General features: G+C 45.6%; 1 protein-coding gene across 1 annotated transcript in view; it reads right to left on the bottom strand.

The window, feature by feature from the left end:
* The window catches only part of YPEL2 (yippee like 2), a 60,386-nt gene that overhangs the window by 22,639 nt on the left and 13,793 nt on the right, over window positions 1-23,954 (bottom strand). The window contains exon 2 of the mRNA XM_030881760.2: window positions 16,777-17,090. Within this exon, the coding sequence (XP_030737620.1) occupies window positions 16,777-16,893 (117 nt within the window). The 5' untranslated portion in view covers window positions 16,894-17,090. The remainder of the gene's footprint in view (window positions 1-16,776; window positions 17,091-23,954) is intronic.

A 23,954-nucleotide genomic window follows, 5' to 3' on the forward strand; every position in this document is an offset into this window, starting at 1 on the left:
ACCAAGAGAGGGGGCTGGGCTAAGTTCCTTTGCTAATTCAGAGCAAGAAATAGGCCCTGTGGTAGAGCACTTAGGGGAGTGGCCTGGTGGGTCACACCTGAGTTCCAACTCTGGTTCTACCATTTCCTAGCGGAGTCCCCTTGATCAACTCAATTTGCCTAAGCCTCACTTTCTTCATCTGAAAATGGGAACAACAGGAGAAAAGGGAACCCTTCTATACTGTTGGTGGGAATGTAAATTGGTGCAGCCACTATGGAAAACAGTATGGAGGTTCCTCAAAAAACTAAAAATAGAGTTGCCAGAAGATCCAGCAATCCCACTCCTGGGCACATATATGGAGAAAATTCTAATGCAAAAAGATACATGCACCCCAATGTTCATAGCGACACTATTTACAATAGCCAAGACATGGAAGCAACCTAAATGTCCATGACAAATGAATGGATAAAGAAGATGTGGTACATATATACAACGGAATACTACTCAACAATAAAGAAATAATGAAATAACGCCATTTGCAGCAACATGGACGAACCTGGAGGCATTATGCTAAGTGAAGCAAGTCAGAGAAAGACAAATACCATATGATATCATTTACATGTGGAATCTAAAAACATGATACAAATGAACTTATTTACAAAACAGAAATAGACTCAGACAAAGAAAACAAACTTATGGTTACTTAAGGGGATGGGGGGTGGGGAGTGAGATGTTAGGAATTTGGGATTAACAGATACATACTACTACATATAAAACAGGTAAACAACAAGGACCTATTGTATAGCACAGGGAACTATACTCAATATCCTGTAATGACATATAATGGAGTGAGTGCCTCCTTAAATCTGGTGTCCTAGGTGACTTGTTTCTTTCCCCCATTAGGGGCTCTGATTCCCAGTCACATTCAGACCTACAGAATAGGAATTTCTGGAGGTGGGACCTTTGGATAAAAACCAGCCTTTTTATCCCAGCTTATTCTGATGTACTGTCAGATTCGGGAATCGCTGCCTAAGAATCCCCACTTTCCAATGCCGGTTTCAACTATTCTTAGGCCCTGAAAGCCATGCCTATTGCAGAAGCCACTTATTTTCCGCCTTCACTTTTCCCTGTCCTAAACTTCAAAACGACACCAAAGGCACCTGAATTCTGCAACTCAGTTCTCCCTTTAAAGTAACAGAAAAACTCAGACATGTGGGGTTGCAACGGCCAGCTTATGATGACTCAGTGAGTGAGCCTCAAGAAGCCAGGAGGGTCACATGAGAGGGAGTATCTTACCCAGAAAAGCAGGGAATCCAGGTCCTGGAGCACTCTGAAGGGCCCTCTTCTCAGTTATGGGTGCCTGGTGTTTGCCAATGATTTATCTGGTTGCTGTTTAGCTGAAGGCATCACCAGGAAGGGACTGACCCTGGTTATTAATTACAGCCACTGGCTTAATTATCGGTGCTTATTAACTTTATACAATATCAACATTCCTCTTCACACAAAGCTCACGGATATACAGTCTGTAGAAGTTAGAGAGAAGTCGAGTGCAGTATGAACCACATGCTATTACTCCCTTGCTTAAAAACTTTCCGTGGCTCCCCAGAGCATGCAGCATACACAATTGAGTCTAAACACCTTAGCTGGGCCTTCTGGGCGCTATGTGACCCATCCCTGCTGACCTCCTGCTTCCCTCTACATGCCCTCTCCATCTCTTACCTGTGGTCCCCAAGGCTGGATCTCCTCTAGAATGTTTCTATGCCTCTGCTCAGAATGGACTCCCCTTTCTTCTTCACTTAATAAACACTCATCTTGCTCTTTGCCCCCACAGCAGCCTGAATAATCACCTACTCAAAGCCTGTGTTTCACTACCTCATATAATAGTTCACCTATTTGTCTTCCCCACTAGATCATGAGCTACTTAAGGGCAAGAATTTTGTTGTGTCCATTTCTGTATCCCCAGTGCCTCATACAGTAGTACTCAGTATGTGCTAAATGGTCAGAGAGCGGTCATTATCCAATGCCACCCTCCACAGTTAGTGGCGGGATTTCCCTGGTGGTCCAGTGGTTAAGAATCCACCTTCCAATGAAGGGGACGTGACTTCGATCCCTGGTCAGGGAACTAAGATCCCACATGCCACGGGACAACTAAGCCCATGCGCCACAACTACTGAGCCCGTGCGCCGCAACTAGAGAGAAGTTCCCACGCGCCACAATGAAGAGCCCACGTGCCACAGTGAAAGACCCTGCACGCCACAACGAAGATCCCACGTGCCGCAACTAAGACCCGACGCAGCCAAATAAATAAATAAAAAAGTCAGTGGCAGAGCCAGGCCCTAGAGCAGAGGTGGCCTGACCCTTTATTCAGGGCTTTTAAGGTGGTGCCAATGACTTGCCATCCACAGGGCCCCATATTGTTTTCCCACATAAGTGATGAGATTGTATGAAATTGTGTGCTCTGTCTGGCTTGGTTACCCTGTAACCTTTGGTGGGAACCAGCGTGCTAGATGGCTGAGGTTGAAGTTTGGCCTGTGCAGTAGAATTCTCTGGTGTCAATCAGACCTTGCCATTGAGCATAGTGCATCAAGTCCTATACTATCCCTACCAAGTGAAGCCACTGTGTTGATTTGGGATGCCTCCTGAAATCACATAAACTCATTTCTCCAACACCCATTTCACAACTGTCATTCCAATCTTCTATTCAGGGGTCAGCAAACAATGCACTAGGGCCAAATGGGGCCTCTCACCTGTTTTGTAAGTAAAGTGTTACTAGAACAGAGTCAGGCTCATTTGTTTATGTATCCACTATGGCTGCAGAGTTGAAACCCTATGGCCATCAAAGCCTGAAATACTATTATCTGGCCTTTACAGGTAAAGTTTTGCTGACCCCTGATCGAGCTGAAGGGAATGAAGACTCCAAACAGCCCTTCCCTTCTACCAAGAGTCTGGCTGCTCCCACTCTGGAAGTTAGTGGACCAACTGGCTTTTGCATGATGTCATTTCTTTTTTTAGCACTGGTTACAGGCCTGGGATCCAGGAGGAGATTTTGCCTACCAGAGGCACACAGGAGCCTGGAACACCTAAGCACAGGACCTGGCATTTAATGGTGATCAAGAAATGTGTATTAAATAAACAAACAAACAAAGGCCTGGGAAGTCAGCTAGTCTGTGCCCTGAACAAAGTCCATCCTCCCTCCTGTCCGTTTCAAGGTGACTAGTCACACAGGTGCCTGGAGCAGCCTGGTGACCTAGATTTGTCAGACCTTATCTTATCAGCTTTCCTTCCTGGTGTACTTACCCAGCACCTGGCCCCATAGTGCCCAGGGCAGACTGGCCTGTTGTTCTTCTAGAGAAGGAGACAGACTGGGAGGAACTCTCCTCCCCCACCGATACACTTTGCTGTTTTTCTTTCTCCTGCTAAGGGGAGGATCAAGATATACGGCGACTTGGAGCTTAAAGGAGCTCCAAGAAGTCTATTTTTTCTCACTTCCTCTCTCCTTAGGTTTCCTGGGTGAATGTGTCTAGGATGAACCTTAAAGGTTCCTCAGAGCCTTACCTGTCATTTGGAACATTCAGCATGTAAAGGGGAGGGACCGGCTGTGGGTAAAGTAAGCAAACCAGCAAAGAGGCCTGGTCCTAAGAACAGACATTCCTCCAAAGACATATCAGAGGACAGCAGGTCTGATTCGCTGGCCACCTCAAGCTGCAAGAGCCCGGCTGGCAGCTTTACAGCTCGGGCTGACACTGCAGGGGAAGCAGGGGTAATCAGGGGGAAAGCTGTACATATTTGGGCATCTCATGAAAATCAGGCAAATTGGGTAGAAAACAACATGGAACGACATGCCGGCCTCTCAGCTGCTCCAGACAACCCTGGGTACCAGGCTCACGATGGATCTCCCCACTTGTACTGCTGCCAGGTGCTTCTTCAGACTGGAGTCTGGGTACAAGTTGGGTGAGGGCAAGTTATACATCTGTTTGCCACTGTATCTCTCGTATCTAACAGGTCAGAGGAGCTCACTGAAAGCAGAACTGGTTGGGCTTAGTGCAGTAGGCTTCACACCAGGATCTTTTGTTTCGGCAAGGGAATGCTCTTCCAGGCCCCTCATTTACCTGTTAGAGTTGAAGTTACAGGGAATGCTCTTGGTGGGACCAGTCCTGAAAGGGAAGAGAAGGAATTTCCTGCCACCCCTCCCCCCGCAAAGAGAGATAATTTTCCTTTTGACAACCATAAATTGTCCCTTCAAAGATCCAAAGGCATTAGGGGATAGGGGGAGGGGAGAGTCCATGCCACCTGCTCTGCCTCTTGACATCACTGTGCTCTGGAGGGGAGGGAGTTTATGGACTGATTAGATGTTGTTGTTTTTAGCAGCAGCTGGTGGAGCTGTCTCCTCCTCTCTTCCTCTCCTCCCTCCTCCTCTCCTGAGTCACTGTCCAGCCACCAGCAACAGGCAGGGAGGGGATGGAAGCAGAGAGCTAAGGTTCTCCTTGGCTAAGCAGCCCTGACCCCAGAGACGATACTCTGGGTCACCAGGTCAAACCCTCCCCTCAGGAGTTGGCTGAGTGCTTTGGAAACAAAGGCATCAGAGATTCTTTTTTGGGTTTGTTTTCAAAGATAAGAAAAATGGCAGGGACGTCCCTGGTGGTGCAGTGGTTAAGTATCCACCTGCCAATGCAGTGGACACGGGTTCAAGACCTGGTCCGGGAAGATCCCACATCCCGCGGAGCAACTAAGCCCGTGTGCCACAACTACTGAGCCTGCGCTCTAGAGCCTGCGAGCCACAACGAATGAGCCCAAGAACTACAACTTTTAAAGCCCGCGTACCTAGAGCCCGTGCTCCGCGACAAGAGAAGCCACTGCAAAGAGAAGCCTGGGCGCCTCAACAAAGAGTAGCTCCCGCTCACCTCAACCAGAGAAAAGCCTGCATGCAGCAACGAAGACCCAACACAGCCTAAATAAATAAATAATGAAAACCATCTTTCTGTAACAAAAAAAAAAAGGAAAGAAAGAAAAATGGCTTCATTCAAAAGAAACTCGCCCCAGCCCCCCACCGTGGAACGTCACAGGGTGAACCAAACTGAGAAGCAATTCTCAGCTACTGCTGCAACACTCAGGCCCAGAATTCTCTTCCAGCTGCCCGGGCTGCTGTTGTCATGGTAGTTTGAGGTTTCTGTAACTGGCTGATGTGTGGTTCACGGGCAAAATAACCACCTGGCAGACAGGAAGGGAAGGGGGGTAGGGGGCAGATTTTTCCATTTAAATTCTAGAGAGGCCTCCCAGCTACTTGCAGGTAAGGCCCCCCAAAAGCAGAATGGAAGCTGCTGCTGCTGCCATTCAATTACCTCCAGAAACGTGTTGGTCCCTTTGGAATTACTATAAAGAACCAGAGACTTATACGGGTCTCAGAAGACTACTGACAACACCGTATAGCTAAAGGGCAATACCTGAGACTCAAAAAATGGAAGGAGTGAATATGCCAGAACTGTTATGGGTGTCAGGACCTGATTATGTTTGAGTGCCACTTTCTGTTTTTTGCTTAACGATATTCATAGATAGAACATTTACTGAGCATTTACTATATGTCAGGCACTGTGAGAAGTACTTTATATTGATTGCCTCACTTAATTGCCACAAAAATCTTATAGGTATCTAACATTAATATGATTCCCCTTTTCCCAATGAGGGCACCAAGACACAGAGAGGTTACTTAACTTGCATAACTAATAGGCAAAGAAGCCAAGGTTTGAACCCAGGTAGCCTGACTCAGACGTTACACTGTTAACCACTAAGTTACGTTGCCTTGTATCATCTGCTGCTGCTATATTAGAATCAGAGGATGGGGGAGGTGGAAGGAACCTTTAATGACAGTCTAATCTAATGCCTCATTTGGATTGGGTGGATGAAGAAAAGGGAGAGCCTGAGAGAACAATCTTGCCCAAGACCTCACAGCTTGATACTTTCATTATCCCAGCTGCCAGCCCTCTCCTCCAGGGCTGCCTCTAGCATTTTCAAGCACCCCTTATGTGTAAGGCAGTAGGTGGCGTGTGTGGCAGGGAGGAGGTGGCAAAGTACAAAGTTAAGAGGCACTCGGTTTCCTAATCTGTAAAATGAGGAGTTGAACTAGAAAAACCCAGGGCCAAGGGCATTCGGAAAGTCTGTGACTCCAGGTTATTTAGAATCTTATTAGGAAACAAGACAATTACACATAAAAGTGCATGTAACCACAAAAACACAGACCGTATTATTACAAGAGTCATTACTAATTGCCAAATGAACAACCAGACAGTGAGTACTACAGATGTCCAGTGGAGGGAGAGAATCCTATAGTCCAGGAAGACATCCTAGAAAAAAATACTTAAGCTGGTCTTCAAGAATGGGTAGAAATTGAATAGAGAAAAAGAAGCATTCTCCAGGCAAGAGAAATGATAGGAGGGGAGAAGGGGTAGGATTTACCACCAATAGTACTGAGACCCAGAAAATAGTCAATGCCAAAAGGAGCTACCTAGGTCAAGCTATGAAAGAGGGTACAGACCTAGCTAGACCTGTATCCCATATGTTTTTGCTACCCCATGGCTTTAGGCAAGTCACTTAATCCCCACCTTGAAGGGATGTTGTAAAGTAAGGAGTCCCTAACACACAGTAGATCTTCAATAAATAATAGTTAATAGCAGCAATGTAGATTTTTCATCCTGTGTTTTTCATCCTGGCACCAGTACAACCTCATCTGTACCATTCTTCTGCCCTCCGTAGTGAGGCTTACATTCCCATGTACCCCAAAGATCACAGGCTCTCTGAGTGTAGGAATCCTGTTGGCTTCTCTCTATCCCTAGCACCCAGCCTAGGCCTGGCATGTTGTTTGAAACACAAAAAATATTATTGAACTCTATACAGCATCGCCACCAACAACCAAAAGCTGTAGCTACACATAACAAGATGAATAAATCTTTAAAATGTAATATTGAGCAAAGGAAGGAAGACATGAAAGATTTATACAGAGAAATTTTATTTATGTACATTTCAGAAACAGGCAAATCTAAATGTTCAAGTACTGAATATACACCTTGGTGGTTAAAATATGAAGAGAAAGGAGGAAATTCCTACACAAATCAGGATAATGGTAACATTCAAGGGGAAGGTTGAGAATAACTGTTGGCTTTTAGAGTTCTGTCAATGATCTACATTCACTTACTTGAACTGGGTAGTGGTTAGATAAGCAATTCTTTAAGCCATACATTTGTGTTCTATGCATCTTTTTCTGTATATTTCATAATAAAAATTTAATGTATATCCTTAAAATACTATATATATATATATATATATATATATATATATATATATATATATATATAATTGAACTGAACAATTAGTGTATAATGGTAGATTCCAGTCAGACCCCAAAATACAAACAGCCAAAGAAGCAATGGTGCAGCTTTACCATTCCAGAGACCTAGGGAGTGCTGGTGCTCAAATAAAAACACAGGGGCAGAGGTTCTGCATCTACTTCTTGCTTCCCAGGGAGAACACCCTGCTGAAAAGAGTCCAGGTTTTCACGAGAAACACAGGCTTGCAATCACCAGCGTCCTTGCTGAATGCTGAGGCACGAACATACAAACCAATCTTAGGACTGGAATCTTACAGGCATTTGCAAACCACAGAATTAATTTTCAGGGTATGCCTCATAGCTCAAGTCAACATTTCCTTTTGGTATTTAAAGCAACCACATAGAAAGGACCACATTTGAGCAGATTTGTGCTCCAGCTGCCTGCAGTCCACAGCAAAAAACACAGATGATTCACTTGACTTGGTCCCTAGCAGTTCCTTTGGTAATAAATTGGTGAACAATTCTACTTATGCCCACCCAGATCATCAATTTTCACAGACTGTAGGACAGGTCTGCCTCCCAACCAAAGAGTGTGACTTCCTGAACTCAATTCCTCTTGTTCATGGCTATAAATGATAGAGAGAATTTTTCTAAGCCCTAGAATGCTTGTAGTTCTTTCCCAAGTGGTGATCAACAAGTATGTACTGAATGACCACCATGTGCCTGGACCACCTGCAGACCACTGAGGTGCATATACACTCGTTTCCCCAATTCTAGTCTCTTCTTCAGCAGTTCACCTAGGATACCACGACACCTGCCATCTAAAAGCAAAGCTCTGGTCATGTCATTACTTGCTCAAAAGTCTTCAGTGATGGGACTTCCCTGATGGTGCAATGGTTAAGACTCCGCACTCCCAATGCAGGGGGCCCAGGTTCAATCCCTGGTCAGGGAATTAGATCCCAGATGCATGCCACAACTAAGAGTTTGCATGTCACAACTAAGGAGCTGGTGAGCCACAACTAAGGAGCCCGCCTGCTGCAACTAAGACACAGCGCAACCTAATTAAAAAAAAAAGAAGTCTTCAGTGGCGCCCAACTGCCAGCAAAATAAGGTCCGAACTTCTATTCTCCCAACAACCTGGCGTCAGCCTACTCTTTCAATCCGTTTTCGCACAGCTCTCCATGTTGCCCAAAAGAATGGCTCCTCCCCACACACTCCTGGCCTCTACTTCTTTGTTCGCGATGCTCCTTTTACCAGTCCCTCCCCATCCATTTCCACACGTCTAGGTTCTTGCCTCAAGGTACATCTCAGTGTCACTTCTACCAAGTCTTCCCAGAACTTCTGTTTCTAGACAGATGGATCTTAAGGGGGTTTTTTTGATCAACAATCCTTTGAGAACCTAATGAAAGCTATGGAACCCTCCCTAGAAAAATATACATACACATAGAATTAAACATACTTTACAGAAATCCCTTGAAGCCAGCCCATGGACCCCAGATTAAGAGCCCCTTATTCTGTCTCTATCTTAGAGAACTAACAGTTATTTGCTCAGATATTCACTGAAAATTTACCAGTCTTTAGGAGCTGTGCTGGGTGCTAGAGACACAAAGATGACATCACAATTATCTCCACAAGTAGTTCACAGACTAATGGGAGACATTCATCGTTATACTTTGATAAATGGTTTAAGATAAATATAAGGTGGGGAATTTCCTGGCCATCCAGTGGTTAGGACTCAGTGCTTTCATTGCCAGGGCCCGGGTTCAATCCCTGGTTGGGGACCTAAGATCCCACAAGCCGTGCAGTGTGGCAAAAAAAAAAAGAGACCACATAAAAAAACCATAAGGTGAAGGACAGTCATCCCACTGTGTCCACAGGGGACTGGTCCCAGAACCCACCTCAGATACTGAAATTCAAGGATGCTCAAGTCCCTTATATAAAATGACATGGTATTTGCATATAAACTACTATACTTTAAATCACCTCTAGGTTATTTATAACACCTAATACAATGTAAACGCTACGTAAATAGTTGCCAGCATGCATGTAGCAAATTCAAGTTTTGCTTTTTGGAACTTTCTGGAATTTTTTCCTGAATTTTTTTTTTTTTTTTTTTTGGTACTTGGGCCTCTCACTGTCGTGGCCTCTCCCGCTGCGGAGCACAGGCTCCGGACGCGCAGGCTCAGTGGCCATGGCTCACAGGCCCAGCCGCTCCACGGCATGTGGGATCTTCCTGGACGGGGGCACAAACCCACGTCCCCTGCATCGGCAGGCGGACTCTCAACCACTGCGCCACCAGGGAAGCCCCTGAATTATTTTTGATCCACTGTTGGTTGAATCCCCAGATGTGGAACTGTGGATACAGAGGGTTGACCATACAAACTTCAAGAAGGGACAACTTATGGGGGAGGGGCCAAGACAGTGGGGTAGGAAGACCCTGAGCTCACCTCCTCCCATGGGCACACCTAAATTACAACTATTTATAGAGCAGCTATAATGACCTGGGGAACGACCTGAAGACTAGCAGAAAGGATCTTCTACAACTAAACGTATAAAGAAGGAACCACAACCAGATGGGACTTGGAGAGCGCCCAGAAAACACCTTTACGGGTCCTTTATCAGAGGCCCTTAGCTGTGAGAACTCACACCATTCACTCTATGGAGACATGCTATGTGGATGGGCATCGTTTTTGCCTCTATCTAAAGATTCAAGTTGGAACCTACAATAAAGAGTTTGTACACGGAGGCTTTGGAAGAACCAGGCCGAACACTGACTCTGATTAATGTGACTGCAGACATTCCTGAGCTGGATGTTGTGTCTATAGAGGCTGACTGGCCCCCTGCTCTGGAGGACTAGCTTTCAAATTTGGAAACAAAGAGTAGGGTTTTGTGGCATGATGTGGACATCCATTCAGTATACACTATAAAATGGTTGTTGGGAGCTTCCCTGGTGGCGCAGTGGTTGAGAGTCCGCCTGCCAATGCAGGGGACACGGGTTCATGCCCCGGTCCGGGAAGATTCCACATGCCGCGGAGCGGCTGGGCCCGTGAGCCATGGCCGCTGAGCCTGCGTGTCCAGAGCCTGTGCTCCGCAACGGGAGAGGCCACAACAGTGAGAGGCCCACGTACTGAATAAAAAAAAAAAAAAAAAAAAAAATGGTTGTTGAACCACCATAATGGTGTCTTGGAAACGATTTGGATCATGTTGATCTACATATTTTAAATTTGTTGTAACATCTCAGGAGCTATACATGTGTATATTTTGTGTTAAATTGTTCTAAGGGAAAAAAAAGGGATGACTTATGAACCTTTTATCTCCCCAGACTAGAGTGAAAGTTCTTGAGGGTAAAATCCTCGAGGGTAGTATCATATCTAGTACAGTGCACCCCACCGCATTACATATTTTGTATTCGTGCAATAATAGAACAGAGCCAATGAGACAAAAGAGCAAGTTATAGGCACAGTCCCCACTGCCATCACCCACATGTACCAGAGGCCTCTGAGATCCAGTTAAGGTGGGCCCAACTTTGAACACTTATGCTGTACAAATTGTACCAGCCTAATTTATGATTTATCTCACCCTGACTTGATTCAATCTCTGCGCCCATGAGGAGAAGATATCATAAGATTTTCTATCTTACAAACTCTAAATAGTTTCTTTTCACCAAGAAACACTGTAATCTAACCACATTCCTTTGGAGATTTGCTGTAGACGGGGTTCACCTGTCACCCTTCCTGGGTGGTCGACAGATAGCTTATCTGTACCCCTCCAGAACTAACACTTCATTAGTAGGAGATTAGGGCTTTCAAAGATCAAATAGCTGAGGGAAAAAAGTAAGTAGTTTTAGGTTGGATACGTGATTTTCTTTACAAAAGCTAAATTGATTGAATGTGTTTTTAAACTGGGCTTATTGGTGTATGTTGGAACTCTTCCATAATTTATTAATTCTGCCTTTACTGCACCTCAGAAATGCTCTTTAGGAAACTGACAAACACATAACAGTGTCTTGCAAACATTGCAAAAGAAGCAAAGGTGCCTGCTATATGGTATGGGTCCTGCAACGGTGATTGTTCTCAACCTTTTGTTTCTTAAAACCTAACAATCACTCTGGCCCTGGGTTTCCACTACTTTGGAAACAAAAAAATGGGCACTTATAATGAGACAGACATTTATAGGTTTACATGCAATCTGGCTTTTTTCCCTCTCCTGCTAGAATAGAAAAACTAATTTTAATGAATTATGGTTTTTGTAAAAATAATTGTCATCCACTGGATACCAAAACCTCTCAATTAATAAAACTACAATATGACATATATTTTGCAAGATAGATAAGCTCACAGAATTATCTTCAAAAGCCGTATCTTATTGTATACGTTCTTTAGGAATTATGCCTTTTAATGGGACACAGAGGTCACTAACACAACTAATACAATCTGATGCTCACTGTAACATTTTCCAGGGCACCTAGAGGAAAAGAAATGAATAGATTTTTAGAAGTTCTGTTCCTGTATTTATTTTTTACATGAAGTTTTTTCAGGACACAAATAACTGCATTAATATTTTGGAAAGTTAGTTTTATTGCACATTAAAGACAAGCTGGTGGGTAGTGGGGATTAAGAGAAACAAATACCTGAAACGTAGAGTTGACAGGATGGGACGGTACTCCCTCTTTGCCCACAACCTCTAAGTCACTGTGTTGGGGTACAAGACTTTTTGAGAGTCACTGGTGTAGAACGCTAGTGCTCAGAAGCAGAGGTGGGAGGCCGAGGGCAGAGTGGGCCTCTCAGCAGCCACCAGATCAATACAAGTCTTCAGGCTTCACAGCATCTTCCTCCCTGACACTTTTCTCAAAGCTATGCTGCGGCTTATGTCTAGGCAGGAAGGAAAAACCAAAATGTCACCACTGTGAGCCCAATGGAACCCCACAGGGAACAAAAAGAACCTGCCTCCTAATTAGACTGCAGCCTCAGAAGGAGGCCCAGCTCCTCACACAGACAGCAGCTGAGGGGTGTGAGGCAGAGAAGCCCGGCCCTGAGGCTGTGTAACCCCAGGCTGTCACTGAGTTGCCCACTCCACAGCCTCCAACACCTTCCCTCTAAGGACCCAGGGCACTTAGTGCAACCTGTGTCTTGGAATGAAGCCACCGTCCCCAAAGTGGGTTCATGATAGATTAATCCAATTCACCATTCTTAAATGGCCTACTTGCAACACCACTGAAGGGCTAGCAGGAGGGAGGCAAGGGAAGGACTGACTACAGATAATTTTTATGCAAAGTCTTGCAAAGATCCAGGTTTCCATAATAGATAGTATCCACTGAAATGAGCATTAGATTGTTTTCACTGGGGGCAACTAACTGTTCCAATTGAAACTATTATTATTTTATAACCAAAGTATATTTTTATACTGTGACTTGCACCATTAAGTGAGAAACAACAGCGTGAGCAATTCCTCGTGCCAACTCAAAATACCTCTGCGTGCAAACACTTCAGCATTTAGACCACAGCACCCCCGAAGAAAGAAATTGTAGGAGGCCTCAGCACATTCCCTAGATAGTTCTGTCATCGATTCAAAAAGCACCCCCAACGCCCCGCACCCCCCAGCGTCCTACAGAGCAAATGCTCTTACCTTTCTGCCAACACACACAACTTGGCTGTCCTTCTCTTCCATTGCCTTATTCTCTCAAATCCAACTCCTGTGCTCCAGGTTCTAAAGTGAAACTATCTTGGCTAAAGTAAAGTTGCTTAGGCAGTAACAATCCCTCCACCCCACCTCCTTGCTTTGTTTTTGTTTTTGTTTTTTTTTGGACATCAAGGCCAAGTGAAGCAAAGGGACTACTTTACATTTGCATAGAGCTTTGTGATTTGCAAGCCACCCACACATCGATGATCTCATCCAGCCTCCTAACAACCCAATGAGGTAAGCCTACTCCCCCCACTCTCAAATAAGGTAGGGCTACCTCCTAGGACTGTTCCGGCCGTGGCACACAGTAAGCACACGAGTGCTAACTGCTAGCCATTAGACACAGCAAATATTATTTAACTCATTTTACTAGTGAGAAGCTGAGACTCAGAGGTTGGACAGCTGATTCCAGGCCTCTAGGAATCTGAAGCAAGCTGGGAAGACAGAAGGGCCTAGTGCGGGAGTCTTCCCACCACATCAGTGCAGACCCTAACTGTTTAAAACTTGACAACTACACACTTCCACGGCGGCTTAGCCGTGCTGATAAGACGGGAGCCCGAAGTCCTGATTCTGTTCCCAGCTCTCTGCTAGCCACGTGCTCTGAGCTTTAGTTCTCTGGACCTTTGTGTTGGCTTCTCCATAATGAAGGCAGACTCACTTCTTTTTAAAAAAAAAAACAACAAACAATGGAATGTCAAGCTTCCAGATGAAAGGCTCTGTTACAAGTACAAAGTATCATTTAATTACACTGCTGCTCCAGTTAGCTGCTTCCCAGCTCCTAACTCCCACTGGGTGGATTCTGAAACCGCATAGGAGATTATGTCAAGAGGGGAGAACAGGAGAAACATTCTCTCCCTGAACTTTCTTAAATGGAAGAGAGGAACAAAATGAAAGGCCCATTTTCCAAGGAGGGGGCTGGGGCAGTGATCTTTCCATTAAGTGGACCTGCATAAGAATCTATAGATTATTTAACGCCGGGGGTGGCTGTGGAATGAAATAAAGGAATCTTTGTGCAATGCCAGCCACAGTTCCCTCACTCTCTCCCCACCGTCAGGCATTTAACACAACTCTTTAATCATCAAGCTCTAATGCACCCCATCTGTACACGGGTTGTAGCCAATGAAACTGCAGCCTGTGCTGACTTTGGCCTGGACTTGTGAAGGAGCCTTTCTGCCCCAAAAGGGGTAGAAAGGAGGACATGAGGCCAACAGTCTTCTTTGCTCATCACTCATCTTCTCCCAAGGCTCAAGAGCCATCCATCTGTTTATCTGACCATTTATTGAGCTCTTGCTATGGGTCAGATTCTGACCCAGAGATACAAAGCTAATAGGACATGGCCCCAGGAGGAAAAGGATGTGTAAGAGCTCCTGTGAGAGAGGAAGGAGGTAACGAAAAACGGATGCTTTTGGCTGAAGCACAGAGGCCCGAAACACCCCTATCTTCATATCCAGAGAAATGTTGCTCAGTTCCAAGTGGTTGGAACATAAATCAAGGAAGCAGCAGGGACCCTAACTCAAAAGCTAGGCTCTGCCACATCATCCAAGGCCCTGTGTACCAGCCAAAGAGGTAAGACATCAACTCTGAAGGCCACTGTCATCCCCGCATACTCCCTTCTGACCATTTCACAAGGCCCAGCTCAAATACCACCTCTTCCAGAAATTTTTCTTGAACACGCTCAAAGTAATTGCTCTCTCTTCTTTGAGAACTCAAGACCTGAGTTCTTAGACAACTTGTATGAGTCTCAGCTTCTCCATCCATATAATATATGACTAACATCACCTACCTTAAAGGCTTCTTATGAGGGTTAAGTGAGATAATATTTATAAAGTGTTAAGTAGCAGTTTTTAGCACACAGAAGGTGCTTAAATACAGTTTACGGTTACCTCCACTTCTTACGATACACAGTACTTCTTTTTTTTTCTTTTAATAAATTTAGTTATTTATTTTTAGCTGCATTGGGTCTTCGTTGCTGTGTGCGGGCTTTCTCTCTAGTTGCGGCGAGCGGGGGCTACTCTTCATTGCAGTGCACGGGCTTCTCATTGTGGTGGCTTCTCTTGTTGTGCAGCATGGGCTCTAGATGCATGGGCTTCAGTAGTTGTGGCTCGTGGGCTCAGTAGCTGTGGCTCGTGGGCTCTAGAGTGCAGGCTCAGTAGTTGTGGCTCAAGGGCTTAGTTGCTCCGTGGCATGTGGGATCTTCCCGGACCAGGGCTCGAACCCGTGTCCCCTGCATTGGCAGGCAGATTCTTAACCACTGCACCACCAGGGAAGTCCCCACAGTACTTCTGGATATTAAAAAGATGTCTTGGCTTCTACTCCTCTGGAGATTTCCAGAAGTAGGACAACTCATATTTTCCCTCCAAGCTTCCAAAGTGAAGAGGACTGACTCCCCTCTCCTCTCACTGACATAGCCTCCCCACATCCAAACTTCCAGGCTCCAGGGGTTCCCCAAAGGTCCAAGAGGAATCTGAGACAAGATGAGTTAGCTGACAGAGAAGGAAGCTATAGGCTGGCTGGAACACAAATAGCATAGAGGAGAGTAATTAGCAGAAACCTAGAGAAGGGAAAGTGGGCCAGAGACCAGGACTCTGAGGGCTGCAGGGTTCAAGCCTTTTGGTAACCCTAGACCCTAGAAGAGGCCTAGAAGGAGGAGTTCTTCCATCTGCAGTCCTGATTTGAGAATCCCCACTAACAGACGTGGTTGTTCAAGCAGCTTCTCCACTTCCTGTCAGATCAGCCAGCTGGACAGGGCTGTTCTGTAACTGCTGATCCTTCCTCCGGCTCTGCCCGGGGCTACCGAGCCAGAGGCAGGGAAAGTGATGCCACCTTTTCTAGCAGTTCTTGTAAACAGATCAAGAACACTAAATTTTTTTGTTTTTAAACTTTGTCTGAGTCCGCATAAATGTTTTTTGTTTTGTTTTGTTTTACTTTAATGGCATGAAGTCCAGGTTCTGAAGAAGGATGCTTTTTAAAGCGAAAAGTCCCCCATGAGCTCTTTCTCCTTTTCCTGCAGCCTACTAAAGCTGTTTCTCCTCCCTTGGCAAGAAGCTTGGGGCCAGGAGGGAGCAGCTCCCCTCTGAATGCTGCCTGAAGGAGCCAGTGTCTGGACTGCTCAACGGGACATTAGGTTTACTTATTTGTTAATAATCCCCCCACCCCAACTTCAGGAAGCAGGTGCCAAGGCTCCTCAGGGAAAATGGGGTTCCACTCTTTCTTCTGATTGTGACCAAACGTCATGCCATTTCACCTCACGTAGAAGCCCGAAAGGTCCCGACAAGCCAGTGGGTCAGCTCTTCACCAAGCCACTTTTGGTCCTCCAAAGGCCACCCATTTTAGTAACTAAATCATCTGGTAACCTTCCCTAGGGGCTTAAAAAGCAACATTCCCCTCTCTCATTTCAGCCATTAACCTCTCCTACAAGAGACCACCTTTCTCAGAATTCCTTTCTAGGCAGGCAGCACCCTACACCGCATGCACCTGCCAATACAGCCCAGGCAGGCAGAGCGCAAGGCTCCAATCCCTTTAGCCCCTCTCCCCTCCGGCTCACGAGCCCCCGGCCCCCACAGACTCAACAGGGATGACATTTACTTTCCAAAGTTACAGATTAAACGAGTACACTCTCCCCCTAACTCCGAGTTATTTCTCAGCTGAGTGAGACAGCCATTTGGGTCAGCCCTCCCTGGACAAAAGAAGGAATACAAATGTTCCGGGCCCTTTGGCAGAGCTCATAAACGTCTGCAAACCTAGGAGCCAGAAGTGCCCTCCCCCAAGGTAGGCAAGGAAGGCCTGCAGGGAACATGTACCTTGGAAATAAGTTCATCATGATTGGCCAAGTGGGCTCTGCAGTGAATGCAGCTGTAGGTCCGGTGGCAAGAGGGCAGATATGCCTGGAAAGTCTTGGATCTTGTCATCTTCACCATTGGCGCTGCTGAGTGTGGGGTGAACTCTGGGGCGGCCCACGAGGCACTCCCACAGGATGGGTCGCACGGGAAACACCGGAAGACACAGGTAAAGGCCGTGGTTTGGCAGGGGGTGGGTGTGGGGCGGGCTCCACACACTGGTGATGTCTTCAGAGGAAGGACCCTCAAGCAGAGGTCTAGGGCTGGTTCTCAGCAGCCTGCAGTGCCAAGATAAGGAATATCATTAGCTGATGGGGCTGGGCTTCCTGCAAAGCCAGTACAGTAGAGTCCAACTGCCACCCAAGAGAGGGCAACATTTACAGGATAAAATGACCCCCCTCCTCTGTTCTTACACTGTGCCAAGATGCCCCATGAATAAGAAAGAAACCAATGGAGATCCCAACATTGCTGCAATTCTAGAGTCGGAGGTTCAGTATCAACTCAGGGCTCTCAGGAGTTACCCTACCAACATCTAGCAAACCGGCATGATCACCATTCCTAGGGAGCCCTAGAAAAGGCCAGGCTTAAAGATATGCTACCTCCAACCCCAGGGAGAGGACTCCTAAGGATCTCCTGATCCAACCAAGATAAATGGCTTGAAAAGTTTAGTCTCTAGAGATTTGCTACATCAACAGTCACAAGTGGATTTCTCACCCATTTCCAGATGCCAGGAGTCCTCCAGCACTTGCAACCACCATCTGAAGAGGCAACATCTTTTGCTTATGAGCCAACATCTTTTGCTTATGAACCAAGCATGGGATACAAAGGATCAAGTTCCCAGCCAGCAGGATCCCTCGCAGCTAGCCAGTACTTCTAGGAGAAGTGATTCTGTTTGTAATACCTTGCCCAAAAGTAGATGCTCAGCACATTTTTTTAAAGCAAGTAAATTAATGAAACTAACGGCATAATCGGGATCCTGCATCTGAAATTCACAACGACAGTGAATCTGACCAGAATTTCTCTTCAACTCTCAAATTTTCCATTACTCATCCCACAGTACCCAGCATTTTTCCTTCCACAGCCTCAGCTTTTTTATTCTAATGGGAAAGAAGGAAACTGAGAAAGAGGGGTGGCTCCTAGGGCCGCCTAGGGTACGTCCCAGTAAAGGTCTGAGGGCAAAACCCCGAGGTCTGAGATCCGCTCCGTTTCTCTGTGGCTCACGTACCTGAGGCTCCTGGACCTACCTATTCCCTGGGCTTCACTGACGGGGGTGGTGTTCTCACTTGCCTACCTCCCAGGAGAGCCAGAGTGTTAATGAACGCCTGCGTCATGCTTTGAAGATAAAATTATTTAGAGAGACAGGGGAGGAAGACAAACAGAATCAGATCTTCCTTGCTGGACTATGGCTGGGGCCCATCTGGATGTTTGGAGAAAGCCCACAGATCATAGTCCTTTTTTTCCTCTGAACCTCACTGGAACCGAATCTTCAGCAGGGAAGCTGCCCTCTTCCCCGACATCCTTCCCACCATAATGTCACCAAAGGCCACTATACCCCTGGGCCTCCACAGAGCTTCCTGAGTGGCCAACACCACCGGCCAGCACTAGGCTGCAGGACAGCAGGGGTCACTATCCTTTACCCTGCATGTCCCTTGAGGAGCTGAGCCAAGCAAGCTCCACACCCAGGGTGACCAATTACACAAGATGTCCAACTGTTGAAGGGATTCAGACCTACAGGAGCCCAGGCATAATGTCTCCCCTGCTCGGTCTCCCACCGCTAATTTTAAAGATGAGTAATCAGATTAAACTGAACATCACAGAAATACTTCAAGAATATGGGGGTGAGAATTAACCTCCCCAGCTTTGCCTCGGAGGTAGGCCTGGCCATAACAAGAGATAACACGACCCCTTGGATCAGAACCCCTGCGTCTCACCCAGGCATAGTGGAAGTGGAAGTGGAAGTGGAAGGTGAGTGGTCAAAACGAAAGCCCATGGTAGACCAATGTTGTTGGGTGTTGAAGTGGAAGAGGTGGTAGAAAGAGCTAAATACCCCACTTGGGGTTTCCTGAAATATCCTTGAACCTTCCAATACTCCTGTTCCACTCTCAGGAAGGATAGTATTTCCAGGAAAGTAAGGGGTGATAGGTCAGGGGGTAAGGAACAGGAAAGACGGAGGCAGGGGAAGCAAGCGGGAGGCTTGCCCCAGGCCAGCCGCTTCTGAAGTCCACAGCCTCAGCTGCCCGGTGGGGAGCTGGAGAGGCGCTGGCCCCATTCGCCTTATACAAACGCTGAAGGAAGGAAAGGAAACAATGAGCCCTGGCTGCCAGTCTGGGTTTACAGAGCAGCCACAGAGTCTGTTTTCTTACACATGCTGACGGCTTCTAAATTATGCCTTTCCCCAGAGTAGAATTATTTCTTTTCTCACTTCTCTTCTGTAGGAAACCCAAAAAAAGTTCACCGGCAGGGGTTTCTGCCGGTTTATGCTCAGCTTCAAATGTGAATCTCAAAACTTATTCATGGCTACCTTTGGAGAAATCAGCATTCACAGTCTGCATTAAATGTGAGTATGTCACATACAAACACATTCATTGCACACCACAGCTCAGAACTTAAAAAGAGACCATGCAAGCAACATCCCAGGCTGCCTGGTGCTGGAAAAGCCCCAGAGAGCCTAGGCTGCAGGCCTTGGACTTTGCCCTATGGTCATTCTGGTCCTCTCACTCTTTGCTGGGGATTGACAGGCACCCACAAAAGTGACTCCTTACCCAAGAAGGAAGAAAAGAAAAAGTGGCTTGCTGAAATATGAATCTTGGCCCACTGGTACAGGGAAATCAAGAAGGAATGAGAGGGCTTCCCTGGTGGCGCAGTGGTTGAGAGTCCGCCTGCCGATGCAGGGGACAGGGGTTCGTGCCCCGGTCCGGGAAGATCCCACATGCCGCGGAGCGGCTGGGCCTGTGAGCCATGGCCGCTGAGCCTGCGCGTCCGGAGCCTGTGCTCCGCAACAGGAGGGGCCACAACAGTGAGAGGCCTGCGTACCGCAAAAAAAAAAAAAAAAAAAAAAGAAGAAGGAATGAGAGAAGGAAAGTGGAAAGCAAAGTGAAGGAGAATCAAGAGGGGGTCCTCGTGCCTGAGAATAAAGGAAAGAACGGGATGAGTGAGAAAAAACGTGAGAGCTAGGGGCCAAAAAATAATCACCTATTACTGTCTTCTTCCCTCTTAAGGGAAAATATTAAAAGCTGCTTTAAAAAGAAGTCTGTTTTTAAAAAGGAAGTAAAAAAGAAGTCAGTTTTTAGGAAGGAAGATGAAACAGATGTTTGTTTGGGTTTTTTTTATGGAAGAAATTAAGGGTATGGGGCTGTAGAACTCACCACATTTTAATTTTTGTACTCTGGTACCTGTTAATGGGGCCACAGGCTCCATGGGGCTTCATGAGTCCAACCCGCTGAACATACTGTGGAGTCTAAACTGATTTCCAACAATAATCAAATGAGTTCGCTTTTTTAAAGCCTCAGGGCACGTGTACAAATTAAACACCATTTTAAATGAAGTAATAATCCATCACAGTGGAAATTAAAGGAAGATTTGCTACCACCTCCAGCTGGCTCCCACTGGGCAGCACGGAAAGCAAAGATGTGAACTATTATGATTAAAAACAAAGACCTTAGGTACACCACTCTGAGAGCCAAACGCATAGGGAGCGCACAGCAAACCTGGCCGTCCCACCTCACGGGCTGGCCTTTTCCACAAGGAGCCACAATTGCAGGTGGAACTCAAAACAGAACCTTCTGAGTGTCCCCAGGATGGAGGGGTAGGAGGTACGAATTCCTCAGATAAGTCGGGAAGGAACTGGAAAAATGATGTGGGAACAAGATTGTACCGCCACACACAGAGCCACAGAAACCGAGAAGGCAGAACTTGCCAGGGGAAGTGACACCTCCAGCCACAGGACAGGACCACCCCTAGATGTGCCTCAGCGTTGCTGTTTTTGTGGGGTGTACTGGAGGAGGGTAGGTAAAGACTGTCTGGAAAAGAAGTGGGCTCTGGAATCAGAAGCCAGCTCTACTCCGTTCTAAATGAGTGACTTTGGCAAGTTATTCAACCACTCTGACCCTCAGCTTCCCCAATTCTCAGAAGACCAACATACACAGGGTTATGAGGATTAAATGAGACTGATGTAAGTACATACACAGTGCTGGCACACAAAACACACCAAAATTGTAGCTATTATTATTTTTAGTGGTTAATGAATTTTTAAAAATATATGTTGCTACTTAAAAAGAGAAGAAAAAGGAGGCCAAAGAGTTCAGAGACATACATAGTTTTCCTGCCACTTCCATGAGGACTCTCTAGCTTGTCTTCAATGAGCAAGGTAGATGGTACTACTGGGATGACGTTTCTCTAAACCTAGAATTCTCTTCTCAAGGTAAGACAAGGTGATGATGACCCTGGAGGAACCATAGGAGTATCTCCCTAAGAGGCGGTTTCCCCAGTGGCCATGCTCCCAAAGGCCCTAAAAGCACTGCCAGGAACACAGCATCTCTGATTCACACAGCCCTGGCAGGCCCCTGAGCCTCCTTTCCCCCTTAAATCCACCCTCTGCATTTCAGCCGGTGTTATGCATTTAAAAAGCAGATCTCACAAACAATAAATGCTGGAGAGGGTGTGGAGAAAAGGGAAGCCTCATACACTGTTGGTGGAATGTAAATTGATACAGCCACTATGGAGAACAGTATGGAGGTTCCTTAAAAAACTAAAAATAGAATTACCATATGACCCAGTAATCCCACTACTGGGAATATACCCTAAGAAAACCATAATTCAAAAAGAGTCATGTACCACAATGTTCATTGCAGCTCTATTTACAATAGCCAGGACATGGAAGCAACCTAAATGCCCATCAACAGATGAATGGATAAAGAAGATGTGGCACATATATACAATGGATTATTACTCAGCCATAAAAAGAAATGAAATTGAGTTATTTGTAGTGAGGTGGATGCCCTAGAGTCTGTCATACAGAGTGAAGTAAGTCAGAAAGAGAAAAACAAATACTGTATGCTAACACATATATATGGAATCTAAAAAAAAAAGGAAAAAAAAATGGTTGTGAAGAACCTTGGGGCAGGACAGAATAAAGACGCAGACTGCATAGCACAGGGAGATCAGCTTGGTGTTTTGTGACCACCTAGAGGGGTGGGATAGGGAGGGTGGGAGGGAGATGCAAGAGGGAGGAGTTAGGGGGATATATGTATATGTATGGCTGATTCACTTTGTTATAAAGCAGAAACTAACACACCATTGTAAAGCAATTATACTCCAATAAAAACGTTAAAAAGAAAGAAAGAAAGAACTAGAGGAGGAGGAAAAGGAAAAAAAAAAGCAGATCTCACCATGTCATCACTTTCATGTCCTTCAGAAAGGCAATACGGGACAGTGGGTAAGCAGATGGGTTCTGGATATTTAACTAAAGAAAACAAAAACACTAATTCAAAAAGATCTATGCACCTCTATGTTCATTGCAACACTATTTACAATAGCCAAGACATGGAAGCAATGTAAGTGTCCATCGATAGATGAATAGGAATGCGGTGTATGTGTGTGTATATATATATATAAAATGGAATATTACTCAGCCATAGAAACAAATGAAATCTTGCCATCTGCAGCTACACGGTTGGACCTGGAGGGTATTGTGCAAGGTAAAATAAGTCAGAGAAAAACAAATACCATATGATTTCACTTACATGTCTAAAATACAAAGCAAATAAACCAACATAATTAAAACAGAGTCGTAGATACAGAGAACAAACTGGTGGTTGCCAGAGAGGAGAGGAGTGGGGGGGGGACAAATGAAATAGGTGAGGTACAAACTTCCAGCTATAAAATAAATGTCATGAGGATGAAATGTACACATAGGGAATATACTCAACAATACCGTAATTACTTTGTATGGTGACGGATGATGACGGCTGGTAACAGGTCTTATTGTGGTGATCATTTCATAATGTATAAACATATTGAATCACTATGTTGTACCCAGAAAATGAATATTATATTGTACGTTAATTATAACTCAATTTTTTTTAAAAGACAGGTTCTGAAATCAGACTCCGAGGGTTTCAAATCTCAGTTCTATAATTTTCTAGCCGTGTGACCTTGAACAACTTACTTAACCTCTCTGGACCTTGCTCTTCTCATCAAAACCTAGGAACACTAATATTGACCTCATAAGGCTCTTGTGAGAATTAACTAAGCTAATACACATACAGTACTCAGCATATGCACCTGGCATGTAGTAAGCACCCAGTAAATTCCAAGTGTGTATTATTGCTGACAACCATTGACATCCATGAATGGCGTCCATGAGAGACTCACCTCTCATACTCTGTATACTCCATCTTTTGAACTGATATTTAAGGGTCTATTGTGTGTCAGGAACAGTCTCCTAAGTGTTCAGATTTGCCAGCCAAACTCTCTGTAGTTCCCCCGAATACACCACACCTGCATTTCACCCTTCCGTGGTTTTGCTGATGCCATTCCCTCCATCTGACATATCCTTCCCACCTCCTCACCAGGCCCTTACTTGTCCATTAAGACTCAGCTCAAATATCCCCTCAGCATTGGACTTCTTGACCCATCCTCTGTGCTCACCTCCATCTTAACACTTACCCTGTTGAAACTGAAATTATTCTCTTCTGCCTCTGTATCCTCTGCTAGAGGTAAGTGCCAAGAGTAGGGACCACATTTTAGTTGTTTCTGTACCCCCTGAACTCGGCAGCACAGAGCACACAGTAGCGGCCACTGTTGGACTGAACTACCCCTGCTTCTCCTTGGGCTGCTGACTAGACCAGTCTACTCATCCATGTGGGTAGCACAAATGATTGAGGCTCCTCCCTTCCCCCTGCCAGTAATGAAGCAGGACGCAGAATGACTCTGGCCCCATGGAACCCTATTCTCCCCGATAGCCCCCCCTCAGATCCTGTGCTGAGATGCCCGTAACTACAGTTCTTCTAGGCAACAGAAGGTTTTTAAAGTCCTGGATGTTAATCAAAGGCCTGTCATTGGCATCCATGCCCATTTTTCACACTCACAGGGTCTAGGTTAAAATATACTATAGTAAATATTTATATATATAGATACACATA

The sequence above is a fragment of the Globicephala melas genome, chromosome 20 (assembly GCF_963455315.2).
Source record: "Globicephala melas chromosome 20, mGloMel1.2, whole genome shotgun sequence".
NCBI lineage: Eukaryota > Metazoa > Chordata > Mammalia > Artiodactyla > Delphinidae > Globicephala > Globicephala melas.